Source organism: Panthera uncia, chromosome D2 (genome assembly GCF_023721935.1).
Source record: "Panthera uncia isolate 11264 chromosome D2, Puncia_PCG_1.0, whole genome shotgun sequence".
Classification (NCBI taxonomy): domain Eukaryota; kingdom Metazoa; phylum Chordata; class Mammalia; order Carnivora; family Felidae; genus Panthera; species Panthera uncia.
Window position 1 is genome coordinate 82062548 of NC_064818.1, and position 19163 is coordinate 82081710.

Sequence of the window (19163 nt, forward strand, 5' to 3'; positions counted from 1 at the left end):
AACTGTTGCCTGTGTGCGTGCATCCTTACTTGGGAATGCCAGTCACACACACGTTCGTTAGCACCCATTGTCTTCCTCCATACGGGGTTACTGGTAAGGAATGCTCAGTTTTGTGCTTCTTTTTCTGAAGTTAGCTTAATTTTTATTCTTAAAGGATACTTTTCCTTGGTGTAGAATTCCAGGTTGACCTTTATTGTTCCGAGTCTAGTGATGCCTCTAGTTTTTTCCGAGGCTTCCATCATTCCTAGTGAGAAGTCAGCTCTAAATACAGACACTGTTTCTTTGAAGTAATAGCTCTTCTCCAATTCTGCATTTGAATGGATGTCCTGCTGTGAAACCCAATGGCTTCCTGGATCTGTGGCGTAATGTCTTTCAGCAGTTCTTGCGCTCTTCTCTTGCTTCAAAGGCTGTGGTGCTTGTTCTCTCTCATTTCCTTCTGGGACTCCATCGACACTGGGTCTGCCCTTCGTCTTGTTCTAGCTTCATTAGTCTCCATTATCTTATTTGTATGTTTCATTCCGTTCATCTCTTCTGATCTAACAGTTTACGAATTTCTTTCTTGTGCCAAATTTGGTTTTAAATCCTTTCATAGTATACATTATTTCCAAAATATATTTTCCTAGTGTTTTCATTTTTTCAAACAGTTGGCAGTCTTCCAAAATTTTGAAATCTTGGTTTTTACCCTTCTTGAATGTAATAAACAACAGCTATCTTAAGTTTGTATCTGATACTCCTACCGCTGGAATCCCTTGATCTACTCTTATTTTTATTTTTATTTATTATTGAGAGACAGAGACCGAGAGCCAGCGAGCAGGGAAGGGGCAGAGAGAGGGAGACACACAATCCAAAACAAGCTCCAGGCTCCGAGCTGTCAGCACAGAGCCTGACGCGGGGCTCGAACTCACGAACCGTGAGATCATGACCTGAGCCGAAATCAAGAGTCAGAGGCCTAACTGGCTGAGCCACGCAGGCCCCTGCTCTGTGATCTGCTCTTAGGATTTGTGTTTGCTGTGTTTTGTTCATCTTGTCGTGTGTCCAGTCATTTTTTTTATGTCACGTTATTGCCTTTGAAAAGTTGTGTGTAGACTGCATCGTGCCTAATGTAGCAGTGTTCTCCCTCCAGCAGGTGTCTGGGGGCACTGCTGGTCTGGGCCCCTCCTCTTAACCTTGGGGATTCAGATGATTGGTGCACGGCCACGCTTCCTCTGGGGTTTGGTTTAGTGGACACTCACCCTCCTAGAGGGTGGCCTCTGAGGTTCCTCCCCCACCGTGAGGGGCTCCTCGGGTCCTGCAGGCTAGCTTCCCTTCTCCCCTGAGACAACAGGGGCCCTGACTCCTGTCCTCCCTGAACCAGGTCCTGAGTTGTCAGTGCATGATCCACCCATTTCTCGAGACCTCAGATCACACATCCTGATGTTAAAAATAACACACTATTCTCAGCCTGCCCTCTTCCTCTTCCAGGGACACTGTACAGGCAGAAATTCATGTGGGAAGACACACACACACACACACACACACACACACACACACACACACTTTGAGCTTTTTGTCTACGTTAAGGTGTCTTCCTTACAACGCCTGCCACTGTGCCAGGGAGCCCAGTTGACAGGTGGTGTTGAAGCTGTCTCCAAGCTGAGGTCCAAGGGCCAGCCCTTTGGACCCATGCAGAATGGACTTCATGCCGATATGGAGGGTTTCAGGTTCTCTTGGCCTGGATACATCAGCTGAAGAAATTAGCACCTTGTGTTTCCAAGTTAGTGGGAAGTGAGCGGTTAACAAGATACATGAATTTTTTGAGATGACAGTTCTAACCATATCAAAACACATTTGTGCGGTGTTTAATGGGTATTTAAATATGTTTAGTAAATATGATTTACACTGAAATATAGATGGGAGTGTATAAAGAAATAGTTCTTTTTGTCAAACCAAATCCTTTTATATGGTTATTTTGCTGAGTCTTTTAAAATACTGATGTAAAACAGCAATATGGTTGCTTCTATGTGTGTTGGGAATATTTACTAATTTTTAGATGCTTGAGACTCATACATACGGGCGATTGTTTTGGCTGTTGTACAAAGGCAGTACCCCGGTTCCCTGATTTAAAGGTCTCCAGTACCTGTGGAGTCGTCTTGACTATCATTTTTATGAAACTAAGTGCAGGAATGGAGCATTCTTTCATGGCATTGTAAGATGTTAATGCCTGTGACTTTGAGAAGCAAAGTTACCCAACGTGGTGATCACTCAGGCCTCTTCCATTCCAATCCTAAGGGTAGCAGTTCCTTAAAACACCTCTAAGATCCACACCGCATACGATGTTGAAGCTTTCATCCTGCAGGTAGTGATGTTTCAGAAGCGCAGTGGGGACGGCTGCCTGTCGCTAGTGAGCGTGTCTGCCTTCTGCGTCTGCTGGCTCTGCCTCCCCCGCCCACCTCCATCTCGCTCCGTCTGACCCCTTCAGGCCTTGCCACGGGGACCCCTTGCTGATCTTTCAGAGCAGGGCCTTGATGAAGTGCACACGGCAACTCAAGTCGCCAAAATGAAACGCAAACTAAGAGGGGAAAAGTTTTCCAAAGGAAAAATAAAAGAACTTTATAAGGAGCCTGGGAACCTTGCTTTGGTCCTCCTTGACACTGGCTGGGGGACAGGGAGGAGCAGAGATACTAGAGTTAGGGCCGCACGCATTCTTCCGGAACCTCCTCACTTCGTAGATCCTTCCTTCAAGAATCACGTGCTGGGAGCACAGCAGGAAGACACGAAGTCCCGTCCTCCCTGCCCTCCTGGAGTCCACAGTGCAGGAGGCTGGTGTTCAACAGCTGGTGAACAAGTGATTGTTTAATTGGAGTAGAGAGAAATTCCGCCAAGGAGAAAGATCAAGCACCGTGAGGGTGTTGGGGTGGGGGTGTGGCCTTCTATGTGGGGGACGGAGGTGGCTTCTCTGAGAGGCAACATTTAAATAAGATCTGAACAATGAGAAGGGAACACAAGAGCGTTCCAGGCAGAGAGGACTGTGTGTGAAGTCCCCATGCACTCGGAAGAATCCAGAAGGGGACCGGTGTGTTCTGCACAGAGTAGCTGGACAGGGACCAAGGCAAGGGCCAGGCCATAGCAAGGGGCCAGCTCAGTCTGAGCGCTGGGAACACATCAGGAAGCCATTTGGAAGGAACCGCCATAGTTACTATTAGTCGTCTCTGGCTGTAGGGGGGAGAACACACTGGGTTTGGAGATGCTGGGGGATGCAGGCTGGCCGATTACTAGCCTGTTGTCCTGGTCCAGGCAAGAGAAGAGAGGAGCTTGCCCTCCTGGATCATGATGGGAGTGAGGTCCCCAGGCGGAGGGGTCGTTGGCAACAGAGCAGGAGGCCCGGCCGTGGAGAGACAAGGATGTCGACGTGGGGCGTCCTCCTCCTAAGGTCTGGGGCAGCCACACCGCCACGCAGATGGTGTTGGTGCAGAAATAACAGGACAGAGGAGGGAGATGTAGGTCGAGAATGGTCCCCCTTGTAGCTGGGGGTGTGAGCTGTGGACGCTGATGATCACCTGGGACGAGAGCCTGAGGGAGAAGGCAGATGGGCCCCACCACAGGAGTGGGCAGCGGGACCCGAGGCTGGCAGGGACTCGGCGTGAGGGCCCCACAGCCCATCTCCCAGTGTCAGCGACGCCACCTTCCTCACAGCAGCACCTGCGTGTCCCCTCTCCTGGAACCAAAACTTTGTGTCTGAGCCTTCATGGCATGCCAGCATTTAAGGGGCAAGGAGCCAGTCTCTGGAGCCCCTGTGAGGGGATGACCAGGTGCCGCTGCTGCGACTATCATGTGGCACAGAGGCTGGCATGCACGGGCAGGAGGGAGGGACGGAGCCCCACTGACACGGCAGAAGCACATCCCCCCTTCACTGCAGCCTGACTCAGCAGCCCCATCCTTCAGGTAAGAATGGCCACAGGCTGGGGGCCAGAAGGCAGCTGCCCGTGGGCAGGTGGCAGCTCAGTTCGGTCACGAGCATCCTTCACCCTCTCTTACCCGTCGTCAGCTTCCGAGTCTGCGAGCAGCTGGCCGGCTGAGCTCAGCCCTGTGGCCTGGTCTTCGGTCCCGAGCTTGGGACGCAAGCACAGAGGGGCTGGTGGAGACGGTCGCTGGGACTTAGTTAACCAGCAGAGAGGATTTCCCGGCTGAGGAGAAGGTCTTCAAAGAGCAGACACAGCTGGACTGGCTGTTTTAGCAGACTTGCCTTAGACCATGCCCTTCCGTGACCGTGTCTGTCTGCGGCACGCGCCCCCCCCAGCAGTTTCCATCCCTGTGGCTGGAGTCCACGGGAAGGCACGTTTGAGGGACCCACCACGTTGGGCTGCACTTGGCTTTGAGTCTGCAGCTGAAATTTTGTTGTATTTCATTGAAAATAAGCATTTGATAATAATAATCACTTTAAGTTGATAAATTCTTTAAAAAAAATTTTTTTTAACGTTTATTTATTTTTGAGAGAGACAGAGACAGAATCCGAGTGGGCTAGGGGCAGAGAGAGAGGGAGACACAGAATCCCAAGCAGGCTCCAGGCTCCGAGCTGTCAGCACAGAGCCCGACGTGGGGCTCGAACTCACAAGCTGTGAGATCATGACCTGAGCCGAAGTCGGACGCTCAACCGACTGAGCCACCCAGGAGCCCCAATAAATTCTTTTAAATGAGAGAAATCATTAAGGATGGCTTTTCTGCAGAAGTAGTACCCAGGGAAGTGAAATTCTGTCTCCCTGGGAACTTCTTAGTAAATACAAAGGCAGATTGCCTACGTTAAATTAAGATCACGGAAGTAGAATCTCACACGCTTCACATTTTAAGCACACATTCTGTGTGCCATGGAACAGATAACGGACATGGGCACCAAGGGTTTTTTTTTTGTTTGTTTCTTTTGTTTTTTTTTTCCTCTTGGAAAAAAAAAGTTGAAACCATTAGCATTTGGAGCTTTCAGAGTCCTTATTTTAATTAGTCTCCCACATACTGGCGACAGAAGGGTGGAGGTCCAGGCCTTCCCGTCGTTACGGGGCTAGTGGGTTGCTGCACCTGCCGCCCTGGGTGTGATGCGTGAACACCCCTGACCGTGCTGGGGGGACGAGCGACCTCCATGCCAGAGTTCACTGAGACAGGACTTCTGTGAAACACACGTGCTCTTTTAACACAGGTTTAATGCATATATTTTCATTTCCGGCTTTACGGCATTTGCTTTGGGTTTTCTCACCTTGTGACCTAAAAGTATTCTCTGTTCATAATTTTAGCCACTTTATGGAGCACTGTTTTCTTTCTGGACAGACCCTTAGTTCACCTGTGTGAACACATGTCAAGTTTCCTTGGTTTCCAAGGTCACCTTAAATTGGCAATCTCCGTTCTATGAATCTCTGCGCTGAAGAGAACAAACAGCCTGCTTTAGGTTTTGGTGCACATGCTTCAACCCTTTACTTTTCCCAAAGGGAAACCATCACAAGCACGCCCTGCTCCCTGAGCGACACCCGGGTCTGGCAGGGAGCAAAGGAAAATCACTTGCAACCTGAAATCAGGGGCCTGTCTTGCCGCCTAAACAGCCTGTAAGCTGCACCTGCTTCTCCCCAGGCCCCGCTCAGCGGCCCGTCTGAACAGGATGCCTGTCTCTTGGTCCCTCTCTGACACTATCAAGCGGCCTTCTCTTGCTCGTTGTGACCTGGGAACACGCTACACGGGGCTGCGGCCTGCTGGGAAGTCACACTGGCCCGGCTCCCCAGGCAGGGGAGGGGCCGGCCATCCGGCCAGGGCCGGGACCATGGAGCATCCGGCCAGGTGAGGGATGCTGGCGTCCTGGGCACCTCGGTCCCCCCCCCCCCCCCCCCCCAGTAGCAGGAGCCCTCCTGCTCACGGAGGAGGCCAGTAGCTCCCGTACGAGATGCAGCAGTGAATTTAGATTCTTCTGGTGTCTGCGGGTCGTTGCTGCAATTACAGCACCTGGCTGCGAGGTCATAAAGTTGCCCGGACAGGTTGTGAATACCAAGCCCCCAGTAACCGGGGAGGCTGCCCATGTCCACCTTCATTATTGCCAGGAAACCCTCGGCTCAGGGAGGTTAGCATGTGCTTCGGAAGGGGAGGCTAGGGAAAGCTGCGTGGCCGGCTTCCGTGTGGAAAGCCGTGACTTCCGGTTCTGAGGAGGGGAGGAGACGTGGCATCGCCTGGAACTGCCCCAAAGCTCAGCGCACAGCCGGCGGCGTGGCCTTCCCTTCCCGGAGCCTTGGCCACCTGCCAACGGGCGCCGCAGGCTCCCGCGCGCCCGTGTGCTGCCCGGCCCGGCCTCCCTCTCTGAGCGGGAGCAGGTAGCAGCGGTCGCTTCTGCGTGGACAGGCCGCCAGCGCCGAGCGGGTGGGGCCTCGTGCCCCTGCGTGGGCCGGGAGGCCAACACGTCACCTCCCGTTACCTCGGGCACAAGGCAGAGGCTCCTACCCTTGTTCCAAACAAACGTCTCTCCTGGAAAATACGTCTTCTGCTCGATGCGCCAGGAGGCAAACTAGATGTGTATCGTGAACCTTAAACTGCGTACAAAATGTCATCAAGCCCTCAACACTTAGGGCAGTGGCTCCTTCACGGTAGCATGCGTCACGTTCCGTGTAGGCCCAGTGCCACGCACGAGATTCAGCCACGACTGACCTAAGAGTCACCTGAGGGGCACCTGGGTGGCTCAGTTAGTTAAGCGTCTGACTCTCGGTCTCCACTCAGGTCTTGGTCTCAGGGTCTTGAGTTCACGCCCGCATTAGGCTCCATGCCGGCATGAAAAAGAAAAGTTTCCTTAAAAGCATAACGTTCTTAGTATAAATGAAATGTTATTCATAAGATTATAAAATTTTAAGTTTTCAAAACCAAGTAGTTCAGATTAATGTGTTTTTGTGGAAAATTGAGTCTGATTAATTTTTGCACTACCATGGGGCACCTGGGTGGCTCAGTTGAGTGTCCGACTTTGGCGCAGGTCATGATCTCGCGGTTCGTGAGTTCAAGCCCCCCGTCGGGCTCTGTGCTGACGGCTTGGAGCCTGGAGCCTGCTTTGGATTCTGTCTCCGTCTCTCTCTGCCCCTCCCCGCCTCATGCTCTGTCTCTTGCAAAAACAAACATTAAAAAAATTTTTTAAACCACTAACAACAGGGCACCTGGATGGCTCAGTCGGTTAAGCATCTGTCTTTGGCTCAGGTCATGATCTCACGGTCTGTGAATTCGAGCCCCGCATCAGGCTCTGTGCTGACAGCTTGGAGCCTGGAGCCTGCTTCGGATTCTGAGTCTCCCTCTCTCTCTGCCCCTCCCCCACTCATGCTCTGTCTCTCTCTCTCTCAAAAATAAACATTAAAAAATTTTTTTAAGAAATTATTAAAATTTTATTATGTGATTAACAGTGTGGTATCTATGCCCTTAAAAGAGTCCTCTTCTCGGGATGCCTAGGTGGCTCAGGTGGTTAAGTGTCCGACTTCGGCTCAGGTCATGATCTCACAGTTTGTGAGTTCGAGCCCCGTGTTGGGCTCTGTGCTGACATCTTGGAAGCTAGAGCCTGCTTCAGATTCTGTGTCTCCCTCCCTCTCTGCCCCTCCCCTGCTATGCCCTGTCTGTCTTTGTCTCTCAAAAATGAATACATTTAAAAAATTTTTAAATGTTTGCACTATCATGTATCTATTTCCCAGACTGTGTGGATTTCTCATGTGCCTTGAGGATTCTAAGGAACAAAAAGATTTGGAAAACTCTTGTTTGGACCAGGATGAAGGCACCCCTTCACTGCCAGACTTTTCAGGATTGGGTATGCCAACCTGAGGGCCTGCATTTCACCAACAAATGCTTTTCTTCTCCAACACATGTGAGCCTCCTGAGTGATTTGGGGACCCACAGAACATAGGGAAATGCCACCAGTTTCAGTGGGGAGGTGTGTAACTGAGAAAACAAATAACATGTTTATATGATGTGGAAGAGGGCACTTGGGTGGCTCAGTCAGTTGAGGACCCAACTCTTGATTTCAGCTCAGGTCATGATCCCTGGGATGGAGCCCTGCGTCAGGCTCCATGCTGAGTGGGAAGCCTGCTTGGAATTCTCTCCCTTAGGCCCTCTCCCCTGCTTGTGCATTCTCTCTCCCTCTCTCCCTCCACCCCCCGTCTCTGAAATAAAATTTAAAAATTAAAATAAATAAATTGTGCAAGAGTGCAGCCCAGTGAACATCGACCGTGTTGAATGTGCTTCTGGAGTGTAGACGGGTTCTGCAGTGGTGTCTTTATGTTGGTAACCTGGTCAGTACACAAATCCACCCCCTTCCCGGGCTTCATCCTTTAAGGAGAGACTTTATGTTTTCAACGTTCATGCGTCAAGGACTTACAACCGTCTGACATTAGCTGATGCCATTGAAACAAAAAATTGGTCCGAGAACACAAACCTAATACCTTCCTTGGAGAGTTACAGTCAGGGCATTGTGTTTACCTGACAATATGTCATGTTTATAGTTCTAAGAAGGACTCCTACAGACTTTGTGGGAATACAAAAGTGTCTCAAAATTAAAAATAATTTTTCCAAAATTACTGCTAACTGAACAGATCATTCCACCTCCGTTATGCCATTCTGATCCCCTAGTGTGTAGAGGCTAGAAAATGCGTGTGATCTGGAGAGGACGGCAGGCAGGGACTGCATCTGGGGCTGCGTCCAGTTCAGTAGCAAACAAGCGTGGCATTTCATAGACCCTGTACGTTCTCCTCATTCGTATCCTATCGATTTGTGACAGTGATTACATGCTATTGTAGCACAGGGAAGAGGGTTTTTACCCGACTCTATGACTTGTAGACTTTCTGGGAATTTTCATTAAAGTCAGTGAATTGTACAAGCCGAGACAAACGAGTTGGAGCTGACTGGTGCATAGGCCAGCCTGGGCTTAGACTGTGTTTCTCAGGCATAGTTTGGGGATCCAGTGGCAGAGACAGTGGTCGTGTTGGAATAAAGACTCCCTCCGGGGCTGCGGAACTTGGATGAAAGGGGAATCCGCACAGAAGAAGCTGGATACGGACGCTTAGGAGGAGGTGTCCTAAGCGTCCGTATCCCGACACATCCGGGCACCGAGAGGAAGGAGGGTGTGCTGTGTCTTGGGACCTCCTCCTTCCTCACAGAAGGCTTCACCTGTCCTGGCTGCCTTGGGGTTTAGATAGCCACTCGTAGAGGTGTGTTCGGGTCTGTCTGTCCCAGTCCACAGGGTGGGGCGGGATGCCTGTGCCCTGGCCTTCTGGTCCTCCCTGGGGCCTTCCAGAGTGACCGCTTGCAGGTGCACTGAGGGTGATCTGCACAGCTGTGCCCTGCCCATTAACCCTGGGGATACCAGGGTGTTTTCTTGCAGAGTTAGAAATATTTCCTTCAGGAGCTGGGTAAGGCTCTGGCTTTTCTGTGATGCAGACTCTCATTTTTAGGGTTGGCTCCTTCTCCGCAGCCTTGCAGGTGACTGGGATCTTCTGCTGAAGGCTTGCGTGGCCTGGGAAGTCCTATTTGTTGTGGTGGTTTTGACTGTTGAATTTTTCTGAGCTTATTTTGTGTTTACAAATGCCTTTTACAAATAATTCCCAACTCAGCATGATTTGGGGCCTTTCGCCTACAAGCTCACAGGCTCCCCTCCTGCATCCTGTCCCAGAGGGCACGTATCCACCTTCTAGGAACATGGTGTGTGCCCTTCTCTGGATCGGGGACTCTGTCCTTCTCTCTACCTGGATCTCTCGGTCCCTCAAGAACGTCTTCACACTTGCCCCTCATGACCTTCTCTGACCTCTGCCAGCTCCTCTAGAAACCTAGCTGCCTTCTCCCTGCTTCTGTGGCCTGTGCCCCCAGTGCCCTTACCACAGGGACACCCGTCTTTCCCACCTGCTGCCACTGTCGGACGCTTGCTTCCTGAGGGACCGTGTCAATAAATCACTGGTTGCCGAGTGGTGCTGGTGATGCCATTTGGTACGTAGGCTTCATCCTGCATTTCCATGGAAAATGCCGGACCCTGCCCTGCACCTTCCCCTGCTCCCTCTGCCTTTACCTGATGCTGGCGTGTGTGTGTCCCCTCCAGTCTAGATGATAGCCCCTCAAAGATGGCATTTTCATCAGGCTGGCCTCTGGCTGCATACCAGTGTTTACTTCAGACATTCACCCAACCAAGGCATCTTAAATATCTGAGTTAGTGATGTGGGTTACATTTTAAATAACATGATGGTGTGTGGCACATGTCATTCTTAAGTGAAGTTTCCCCTGGTGTGCATCGAAAGCATTCACTGTCAACCGTCTCCCAGAGATGAAGCCTCCAGCAGGGATGCCCAGGGTTCCCTGAGAGCATCTGCTGAGAGGCCGCACAGCTGACCATTCAGCTCCGAGAGATACTGCCCATCTTGAAAATTGGCCCAGGATAAGAAAATTCCAGAAGGATCAATAATATGTATTCCTTTTTAAAATTGTGTTCCTAAACTTCTGCTTTGCAGAAAACCCTATAAAAGGGGGATGGTAGGTAAGACCAGGACCAAAGACTTGCAGACCCCATACCCGACAAGAGGTTTGTGTTCCTAACGTATAAGGTCCTGTTGGAACTCAACAATAAGAAAATAACATTCCAGTTGGAAAAGGGGCAGAAGAATCGCATACTCTACCAAAGAGGACAGAAGTTTGGCAATAAGCCCAAGAAAAGATGATCCCCAGCAGCCAGTAGGGAAATGCAAGGTGATGTCACAGTGAGACACCGCTGACGCCCAGCAGCCACTGTGGAAACGACGTGGTGGCTGCTTATGAAGTTAACCTATAGCGTCCATGCAGGCCCGGCGGCGACACTGCTGCTCAGACGTCCTCGAGAAACAGAAATTCGTGTCCACGCGAAAGCTGTGCCCAGATGTTCACAGCCCCAGGTCGGGAACCACCCAAATGTGTTTCCAAAGGTGAATGGATAAACGGGGGCCCATTTTCAATGAATACTTCCCAACAAAAAGCAGGGACTCGTGGACACATGACACAACCTGGAAGTGTCTAAAGGGCCTTGTGCTGAGTGAAGGAAGCCAGCCCAGGAAGGTGTGGTTTTCGTTGCGTGACACTCTTGAGATGACAAACGTGTAACGATGAAGAGCAGGTCAGCGGTGGTCAGGTACCGACCGGCCAGGGGTACCGTGGGACTGTAGAGAGAGGTCCGTGTGTGACAGAACAGGGCTGTGTCCTGCTTTGTAAAGCATACGTTAAACCTGGTGACATCGAGTCAGATTTGTAGTTTAGTTGCCAGTGTTGTACCAATGTCAGCTTCCTGGTTTTGAGAATGTACTGTGATTCCTAAAAGGGTATCATGGAGGAAAACGGAGTAAAAGGTACATGGAAGCTGTGTCCACTCTTTTTGCAATGTCTTATGAATCTTCATTTTTTTTTTCGAAATAAAGTTTTAAAAAATCTGTTCCTACTCCATACCAGTTAAAAAAAAAACAACAACAACAAAAGAAAAAACAATAGAGAGTGGGAGAGAGTGGGCACGTTGCTGGCTTTGCTGCTGTGAATTCGAGAAAAACAGCTTTGTGTAAGAATGCAGGCATAGGGGGTGGATCCACTCGTGGAAGGAAAGTAAATCCCAAGCTAAAAGACGATTTCCCCCCCACGATTTAGGGAAGAAAGGAAACTCTTAGGCTGTAAAAAAAAGTGTGCTGAACATGATACCGCTCATTGCTTACTCTTTGATTAGCCTCATTACCTTGTGTTTTAATGACTTAAAAAACAGATCCAGAGCAGCCAAAGAGAAAACGTCCAAGCGAGTTTCAGGCTTTCCCACGCGACAACTTTTAACAGTGTGCAGGGAGGAGATATGGAAAACTTCTTCCTGACACTGATCACATTTGAAACTTCATACTTTCTTAATTCAGTCTGTTATTGACAGTAATATATTTTAACTCGAGAATGTGTTCATTCAGTGCATATTGACTTGGCTTGTGAAAACGTCCGCCATACACGCTGACATTGGATTTCCTGTCATGGTGACTTAGACGTCAGGACAGCAGTGAGTGATTCCTGCCAGTCAAGGAACTTTCACTGGAGCCCCACTTGAATGGTAATAATCTGCTCCTGTAATTGCTGTGGAAAAGGAAAACCCTCTAGAGATTTTACATCTAATCATTTATTTATAAATCTGTAGATGGCAGTCTGCAGAATACGCATCGGGGGTCAACTTTGTGCTCAAAACAGTTGCCTGATGTTTACATTTCACAGTGTATTTTTTTTACCAATACCTCCAGCCCCCGTGATCACAAAAGGACCCCGGCTTGCTGGTACTGCTCTGCGCCTCATCCCATGTTCCAGCCACTTCATTACAGATGCCTCTGCAGAGGCCGGTCCCCTCTGTATTAGCTGAAATATGCATGTTTTTCCATCTCATTAATTCAGTCTACATACAATTAATTTTTGCCTATTAATAAACCCCTTGGTGTTAGTGACAGCTATCTAAACCACTTCACCTAGTGTGGAAGAGAAAAGTGTACTTGCAAATTTCCACCCCTCGTCTGCATTTTTATTGTCGTATTTGTGGGTTGGCGGGTGTTGGTGCATAAATCAAGCATTGCCAGGGAATGTAAGCCTGCTGAAGAACCCGGTCTTGGCCCAGCTGATGGGGAAGTCTGAAATATTAATTAGCTCCACTTGTGTTTGGGATAGATGGAGACAGAGAAGCCGTCCCAGCTTGTTCGGGTCTCAGGCCACAAAGAGATTTATCGGAGCCTTAGATAAGTCAACTTTCTTTTTTTCTTTTTTTTTTTTTTTTAATCTAAATTCTCAACTAATTTGGATACCCCTGAAAGGACATCTTTTCTGTGTGTTCAAATCTCATAAGTTCTCTTTTTAGAAAAAGGCCTCTAAATACAGAGAGATGATTGTGTGTTTGATGGTTCTTCCTACCGATAACGTCAAAGGGAAATGCCGAAAACGAGAGTAGATCTTTGCAATTGAAAGGAGGCACCACCTCCTTTGAACACTCATGTGGGAAAGTAGGAAGTCTCTCCCGCTCCCTGCCGGCCCCACCCAAGGTCTTGGTTTTGCTGTCTTCTGATTTACCTTTGTGAGGTCTTTGCCACAAACAAATCACCAGCCAGGAGGAAATGCATTCCTACCCAGGTGTTAAGAATTCTTAGATTTCTTGGGGTGCCTGGGTGACTCAGTCGGTTGAGCATCCAACTCTTGTTTCGTCTCAGGTCATGATCTCACAGTTAATGAGTTCAAGCCCCACATCGGACTCTGCACTGACAGTGTGGAGCCTACTTGGGATTCTTTCTCTCCCTCTGTCTCCGTCTGCCCTTCTGGCTCACACGTGCGCCCTCCCTTTCTCTCTGCCCTTCTCGCTCGTGTGTGCTCTCTCAAAATAAATAACTTAAAAAATTTTTAAAGAACTCTTAAGTTTCTTGCATGGATTTGGAAAAAGTGCAGTCACCATGCACAGCAATAGTCTCTTAGGGGATGCAGCCGCTGGCCTCTTAAAAGTTGCTGCAGTGACTGAGTCCTTTCTGAGGGTCTGCATCTCGGATATGAAGCCGGATAGAGTTTATGGCAGGCCTGAGCAGCAGATGAAACTGTCCATAGAAGGGCTTTAGCGCGCCTGTCCTGTCCACAGGGCTGATGTCACGTGAACGTTTCTGGATCGTTTGGCGAGGAGATTTAGCCAGTGTCGCTGGTCAGCTATGTTGGAAGCAGGTGCTTCGTTGAAAGATGGATAAACATTCAATTTGCTGATTTTTAAACAGGCCATATATATCACGTTTCTCAATTGTGATGATTGACAAGAATATCTTAGCGAGAATATTTCATAGGAACGTGTAACAGCTTGAATGAGACTCTCCATTTGGATACTGTTCACAGATACAGAAATCTCACTGCCATGTGCTGAAGCTTCCTGCCCAGCTGTGAACAGCCTTGCTGGCTGCCCGTGTGAGCTCTCGGAAGGGCCAGTCCTGTCCTCGCAGTCCTTGTTTAACACCTTAGAATGCCTTCCCACACTCTGGGGGTGAAGAGGAGACCTGCCCCTTAAGCCTGCCCGCCCCTGTCTCCCTCAGACCTGCAGCCTTCTTCCCTTGCCGCCCGCAGGGCCAGATCCTTCCCGTGTGGGCTCCTTCCCCAGGGGCCCTCCTCCATCCAACTCTTGTGCTTTTCCACGGCTACACGGTGTAACACAGGAGTTCAGTAGCTCATGCGGTGAGCGATTGGTTAATACTAAGTACAGTTGACCCTTGAGCAATGGGGGTTGGGGCACTGACCCCCCCACACAGTTGAAAATTCACATTTAACTTTTGACCCCCCCCCAAACTTAACTATTAATAGCTTACTGTTAACTGGAAGCCTTACCAGTGACCTGAACAGTCGATTTACTTGTTTTGTGTGTTACATGAGCCATATACGGTATTCTTACGGTGAAGTCAGCTGGAGAAAACACCGATAAGCAAATCATAAAGAATATGTGTTTACGGGACCGTAGTGCATCGAGCAAAGTCTCCATACACATGGACACACACACTGACACCGCATTGTTCGAGAATCAGCTGTCCTGTCAGAACACTGAGTGTCAAATTCCTGACTGCCTTGAGCTTCTCCAGAGCAAGTCCTATCAATGATAACTGATCATTTCATGAAGTCTAATGAAGACACCATGAGTTGGCTTTGGAGTTGAGTAAGTCAGCCTCTGAGAAAGTGAGGTATCTGCCACTTTTGTGAAGAATTGTCTGCATGCACGGATCTTATTTTGGCCTGGTTTCTAGATAATTGAGGAAGTTTCTATTTCTGTTATCTCTGCACCACAGTAGTTAATTATCCCCTAGTTCTGAGGACCGGCCAGTGACCCTCTTCCTCCCCTTGCCCTTGATTATTCGTAAGTTTAAGACCGTGCCCAGTGGCAGCTGCTCACCACCATCCGTCATCCAGTTCATGCTACTTTTTAATGTCAATTATAAAGAAAATTGCTCCTCTGGCTTCAGAAGTTTATTTAAATTTCTTCTGCGAAAATTGGTGGCTTTTCAGACTTCATGTCGAAAGCAGTAGAAACAAGCAGACATTGGGAGGCAATGTGTCTGGTGGATTCTTCTAAAAATGAAAGTTCTTTTTTGCTGCTGTTTAGAGACCCAGAAAAAAATAAAAATAAAAAGCAGCTCTAAATCCCCTCCCAAGGTGCCATCCAGATAGACCTGCAGGATGATTCTGTATGAACAGGGAAGAAGACAGCAAGCCTTACCTTGGTTAGTAGGGGCCCTGCCTGTCCTGAGTGATGTCTTCTCTCTGCCTGGCATGCATGAGGTACCCCGAGCCAGTCCTAGCTCAGGACACCGAAGAAGAGAGCTCAAATACCGAGGAGGAGCACTGAGGGAGAAGGAGAAAGTGCTCGTGCCCTGGCCGCCAAGCTGATGCTGGCATCTTAGTACCATGGATGTGGACGGAGCCAAGGGCATCCCCCTCAGGACCAGTCCCCTGAGAACACAAGGACAACCTGTCCTCAGGGTGCATCCTCCCGCCCTTGCCTGGCAGAGCGGGTGGAGGAAGAGGTAGGCTGTATCTTCCCCATCCCTGCATCCCTTAGAAGCTTCTGTAGCGTGCCATACATGATAGATACTGAGCAGGTGTTTATGTGCAGAAGAGGAACGCCACCATGCCCATTCAGTTCCACGGGGGACAAAACTCGTGTGTGCTTCCCCTGTCCTTGGGACACAGAGGACTGTGCTGAATATCAGCCCCTCAGAACATCTCTCGTTTCCTGGAAGCTCAGCATGCAGTTGTTAAATATTACATAGTTTGGGGTGGGGGGTGTATTTTTAGGAAGAAACATGTGTTTCTTTTTGATCCTTTGTTTCTTAAAATGTTCGGTGGAGTCGCACATTTCTAGTATGTGTATTTTATGTTACTGTTTTCCCTGTAAAACATTTAATTGAAAATGGCAAGTGGGATAGTTTGAGGTTTTTCCAAGCTTAGGCGTTCAGCTGCAGACCCAGCTCCTGCCAGGGTTTCTGGTTTGGTTCCTGGAAATAGGAGTTCGTTTTCTGAGTCACATACATAGTGATTAGTGGGGAGATGTTCAGTTTTCCTAAAGTAGGAGTGAAGGAAGCATGGGTACCAAAAAGGGGACAGTAGCCTGGGAGTCGTGAATGTTTGTTTTCAAGTCTGACTTCTGTTTAATTCTTGTAAGTGTTTTAAAGAAGAAAGCCTGGCGGAGCAGATCGTTTATTTAACACGAGCAAACACCCCTTTTCTGTACTCTTTTGGTCTTTTTTCCCGGGTGGTTACGCCAGCTCTTTTGAAGACATCGTACACCAGGCAGAGGGCCATTTCTGTTGGAAGAGTTGAGAAGATCCTTGGCTGAGCTTGTATTAGTCACACTCTGATCGGCAGGGCTGAGAGCTGACAAGTTCACTCTCCGTTGCCTTGTGCTCTGTGACTTCAGATCCGTGGTGTCTCAGGGATTTCTGCGCTGGGCCAGCGATGCCCGGAAGAGGAGAGGAGGTGATGGGCTGTGGTAAATGTGAAACTGCATAAGACCTGACGTGATTGCTCATATAGTATATAAATGGAGAAATACCGTCTCTATGGTAAGGTAGTTCATCCAGGCAGTTCTTAAGTCCATGCAAGTGCGTTGAATCTTGGACTCTGGGTGGAACCAAAGCTGGAAATCCTGAAATCCCCTCCTGTGCCTCGGATCTGGTTCAGAAACCTATTCCTTAGATGTTTCAAGTTTTGATCAAAACTGGCCTGCGGTCGAAGCAGTCTGTAACTGTGGAAGTTTGTAGCTGGCGTTTGTATGTATCTTAACCCATTTAAGAAGTTCAGTTATTAAGCCCTTCAGAGAACGCATGACGAGGTTGATAGAAAACAAAATCTCAGGAGTACAATGACGCAGCAGAATACATCAAACTATTTTCACTTATTACCATTCACTGGCCATCGTGAGCCCTTCACCAAAGGCAGTGAAGTGTCCGTTGCTTCAAATGACAGAGATGCCCGAAGGCACGGGCCGTGCTTGTGGAAGCCGGCAGACTGGTCCACGTGAACAGGGATGGGTGTGTGGGGGTGGAGGGTGAGAACACTTGGAGGCACTTGGGGTGATGGGATGTGGGGTGTGGCTGACCTGCAACCTGCAACCACAGGAGTTCTGGAGCAGCACCAACCATGGGGCCCGCTCCGTGGGCTGAGGTCAGCCTGGGGAGGGGGGGAGCATCAGGGGGGGGGGAGGGGCAGGCACAGTGCAGGATGACAAAGGGCCGTGGCCAGATTGGCTGGAGCTCGCGGTCCCTTGGGGGTGACCCTGCGTCAAGGCCAGACCGGGGGTTCTGACTAACACCAGACAGAACTTGGATATGACTCCGTGTGCATGATGAGAAGTCAGGAAAGGCTTGTGAGCAGGATGGTGACCTGGACCAGGCAGGATTTTCAGAAGCTTTACCTGGTCTGGGCAGGTTCTTCACATGGGGAAAGGAGTGTGGCCAGGATGGTTCAGAGGCTCTGGTGGTTGTGCAGGATGCGGGTGCAAAGCTGTGCATAGGCTACAAAGGGGAAAGGGGAGGAGAGACCTCACCAAGCCAAACCCAGCAGTATCCCCAGGGGTAGGGGAGCATGTGGTGCAGGGGTCAAGGGGAGACCAGCAGCTGGGGCAGCTTTCCGAGAGAAACCAGAATCTAGATTCTCACCCCGTATCTTGTGATCTGTGCACATAGAGTTCCTGGCACAATGCCCAGTGCGTAGCGAGTGCTCAGTAAATACCAGTGCCATGATTGACGCCATTTATTCATTCGGTACCACCCAAACCGGGTGGCTCAGATTGATGTGGGTTGGGGTGGTTGGATGTAGAATCCGGCTTACATTCAGGTTTGGAGAAGCATTTGGATCTGGGAGCATCACAGGTGAGAGTACCAGAGTGGAGTGACAGGAAATCAGCAGTGAAGGGAACCTTCTGGAGAGACCAGGCCCACAACCTTCTGTACAGGGCTAGATACTAAACATCTTGTAGACCAGACCACCTCTGCCACCATTACTCGGCTCTGCCATCGTGCATGTAAACAAATGTGCATGGTTGGGTTCCAGTAAAACTTTGTTTACAAAAATAGCTGGTGGGCCAGGTTTGGCCCATCGAGGCGTGAGGACCATGAAGATAGTGAAAACCCTGGGGGGGTGGGCGGGGCGGGTTGCAGGCTGGCACCAGGGTGGTGCAGTCAGTCAAGCGCCCAACTCTTGGTTTTAGCTCAGGTCATGATCTCATGGTTTCATGGGTTCCAGCCCCGTAGGGCTCTGTGCCAGCAGCGTGGACCCTGCTTGGGATGTGCTCTCTCCCCCTGTCTCTCTGCTCCTCCCCTGCTTGTGCTGTCTTTGTCTCTCTCAAAATAAATAAACGTTTAAAAAACAAAAAAGAGCTTAGAAAAAAGGAAATCCTGTGTGGGGACAAATGTGGGACACCGACGGTTTAAAAGTCTGGATGGTGTTGGCAAGGAGATGCTGTTGGCACAGCTGTGGAGTTGGCCCAGCAAGAGCTTGGGGCCTGAGCTAAGGGGCCGAGGAGGAAGGAGGAGGAAGAAACTCGCAGGTACATTCTGAGCATGAAAATGGCCCAGAAAGACAAACCATGAAGTCACTTTGTGTATAAATGCACACAGCCTCTCCTGGGAGAGCTCTGGGGACCCTAGATTCCCATCCGTCCTCAGCATGGGCAGTGATGGGCACTGTGATAAACTGTCTGGGGTGAAAGGGCTCTCTGGCAAAGCCGGGCAGGGCAGAAGCAAGTTACGTCCCGGTGTCTGTACACAAAAATGAGTAAATATTCACAACGCAATATTAACACACCAGCGAAAAACCAAGTTGCCTATAGGATTCTAGTTTCTGATGGATTATTTTTGTACCTGCATCTGTCACGTGGTCTCCTAAGCGTGAACAAACCCGAGACAGTAAGAGAGCCAGAACAGATGTGAACACAGTCTTTTTTTTTTTTTTTAACGTGGTAGCATTTTTTATTTTAAGGTGAGACTAAGGCTATTAATTCTTCCCATTTTTATTTAGTCTTACTATAATTTCTTCTCACTTGCATCCTGAGCAACTACCGAACCTTGCTAACTAAGTCTTGCGTAAAGAGAGGATGTAACTTGTTAGGAAGCAGTAATTTCAATCCATTTGTTGCATTTTTATCAGCACTAAATAATACCTTTTAACCTCCT

At 49.3% G+C, this 19163-nt stretch overlaps 1 protein-coding gene across 6 annotated transcripts in view; it reads left to right on the plus strand.

Annotated features, from left to right (window-relative positions):
* MGMT (O-6-methylguanine-DNA methyltransferase) overlaps positions 1–19163 on the plus strand; it is a 296343-nt gene that overhangs the window by 214017 nt on the left and 63163 nt on the right. Inside the window, exon 1 of one of the 6 annotated variants that reach the window (XM_049645899.1) lies at positions 10768–10907. The exons of 4 other annotated variants lie outside the window; for them this stretch is intronic. In XM_049645899.1, the coding sequence (XP_049501856.1) occupies positions 10783–10907 (125 nt within the window). In that variant the 5' untranslated portion in view covers positions 10768–10782. Of the gene's footprint in view, positions 1–10767; positions 10908–19163 lie in introns of those variants that run through there. One more of the 6 variants, XM_049645900.1, reaches the window with a different exon arrangement.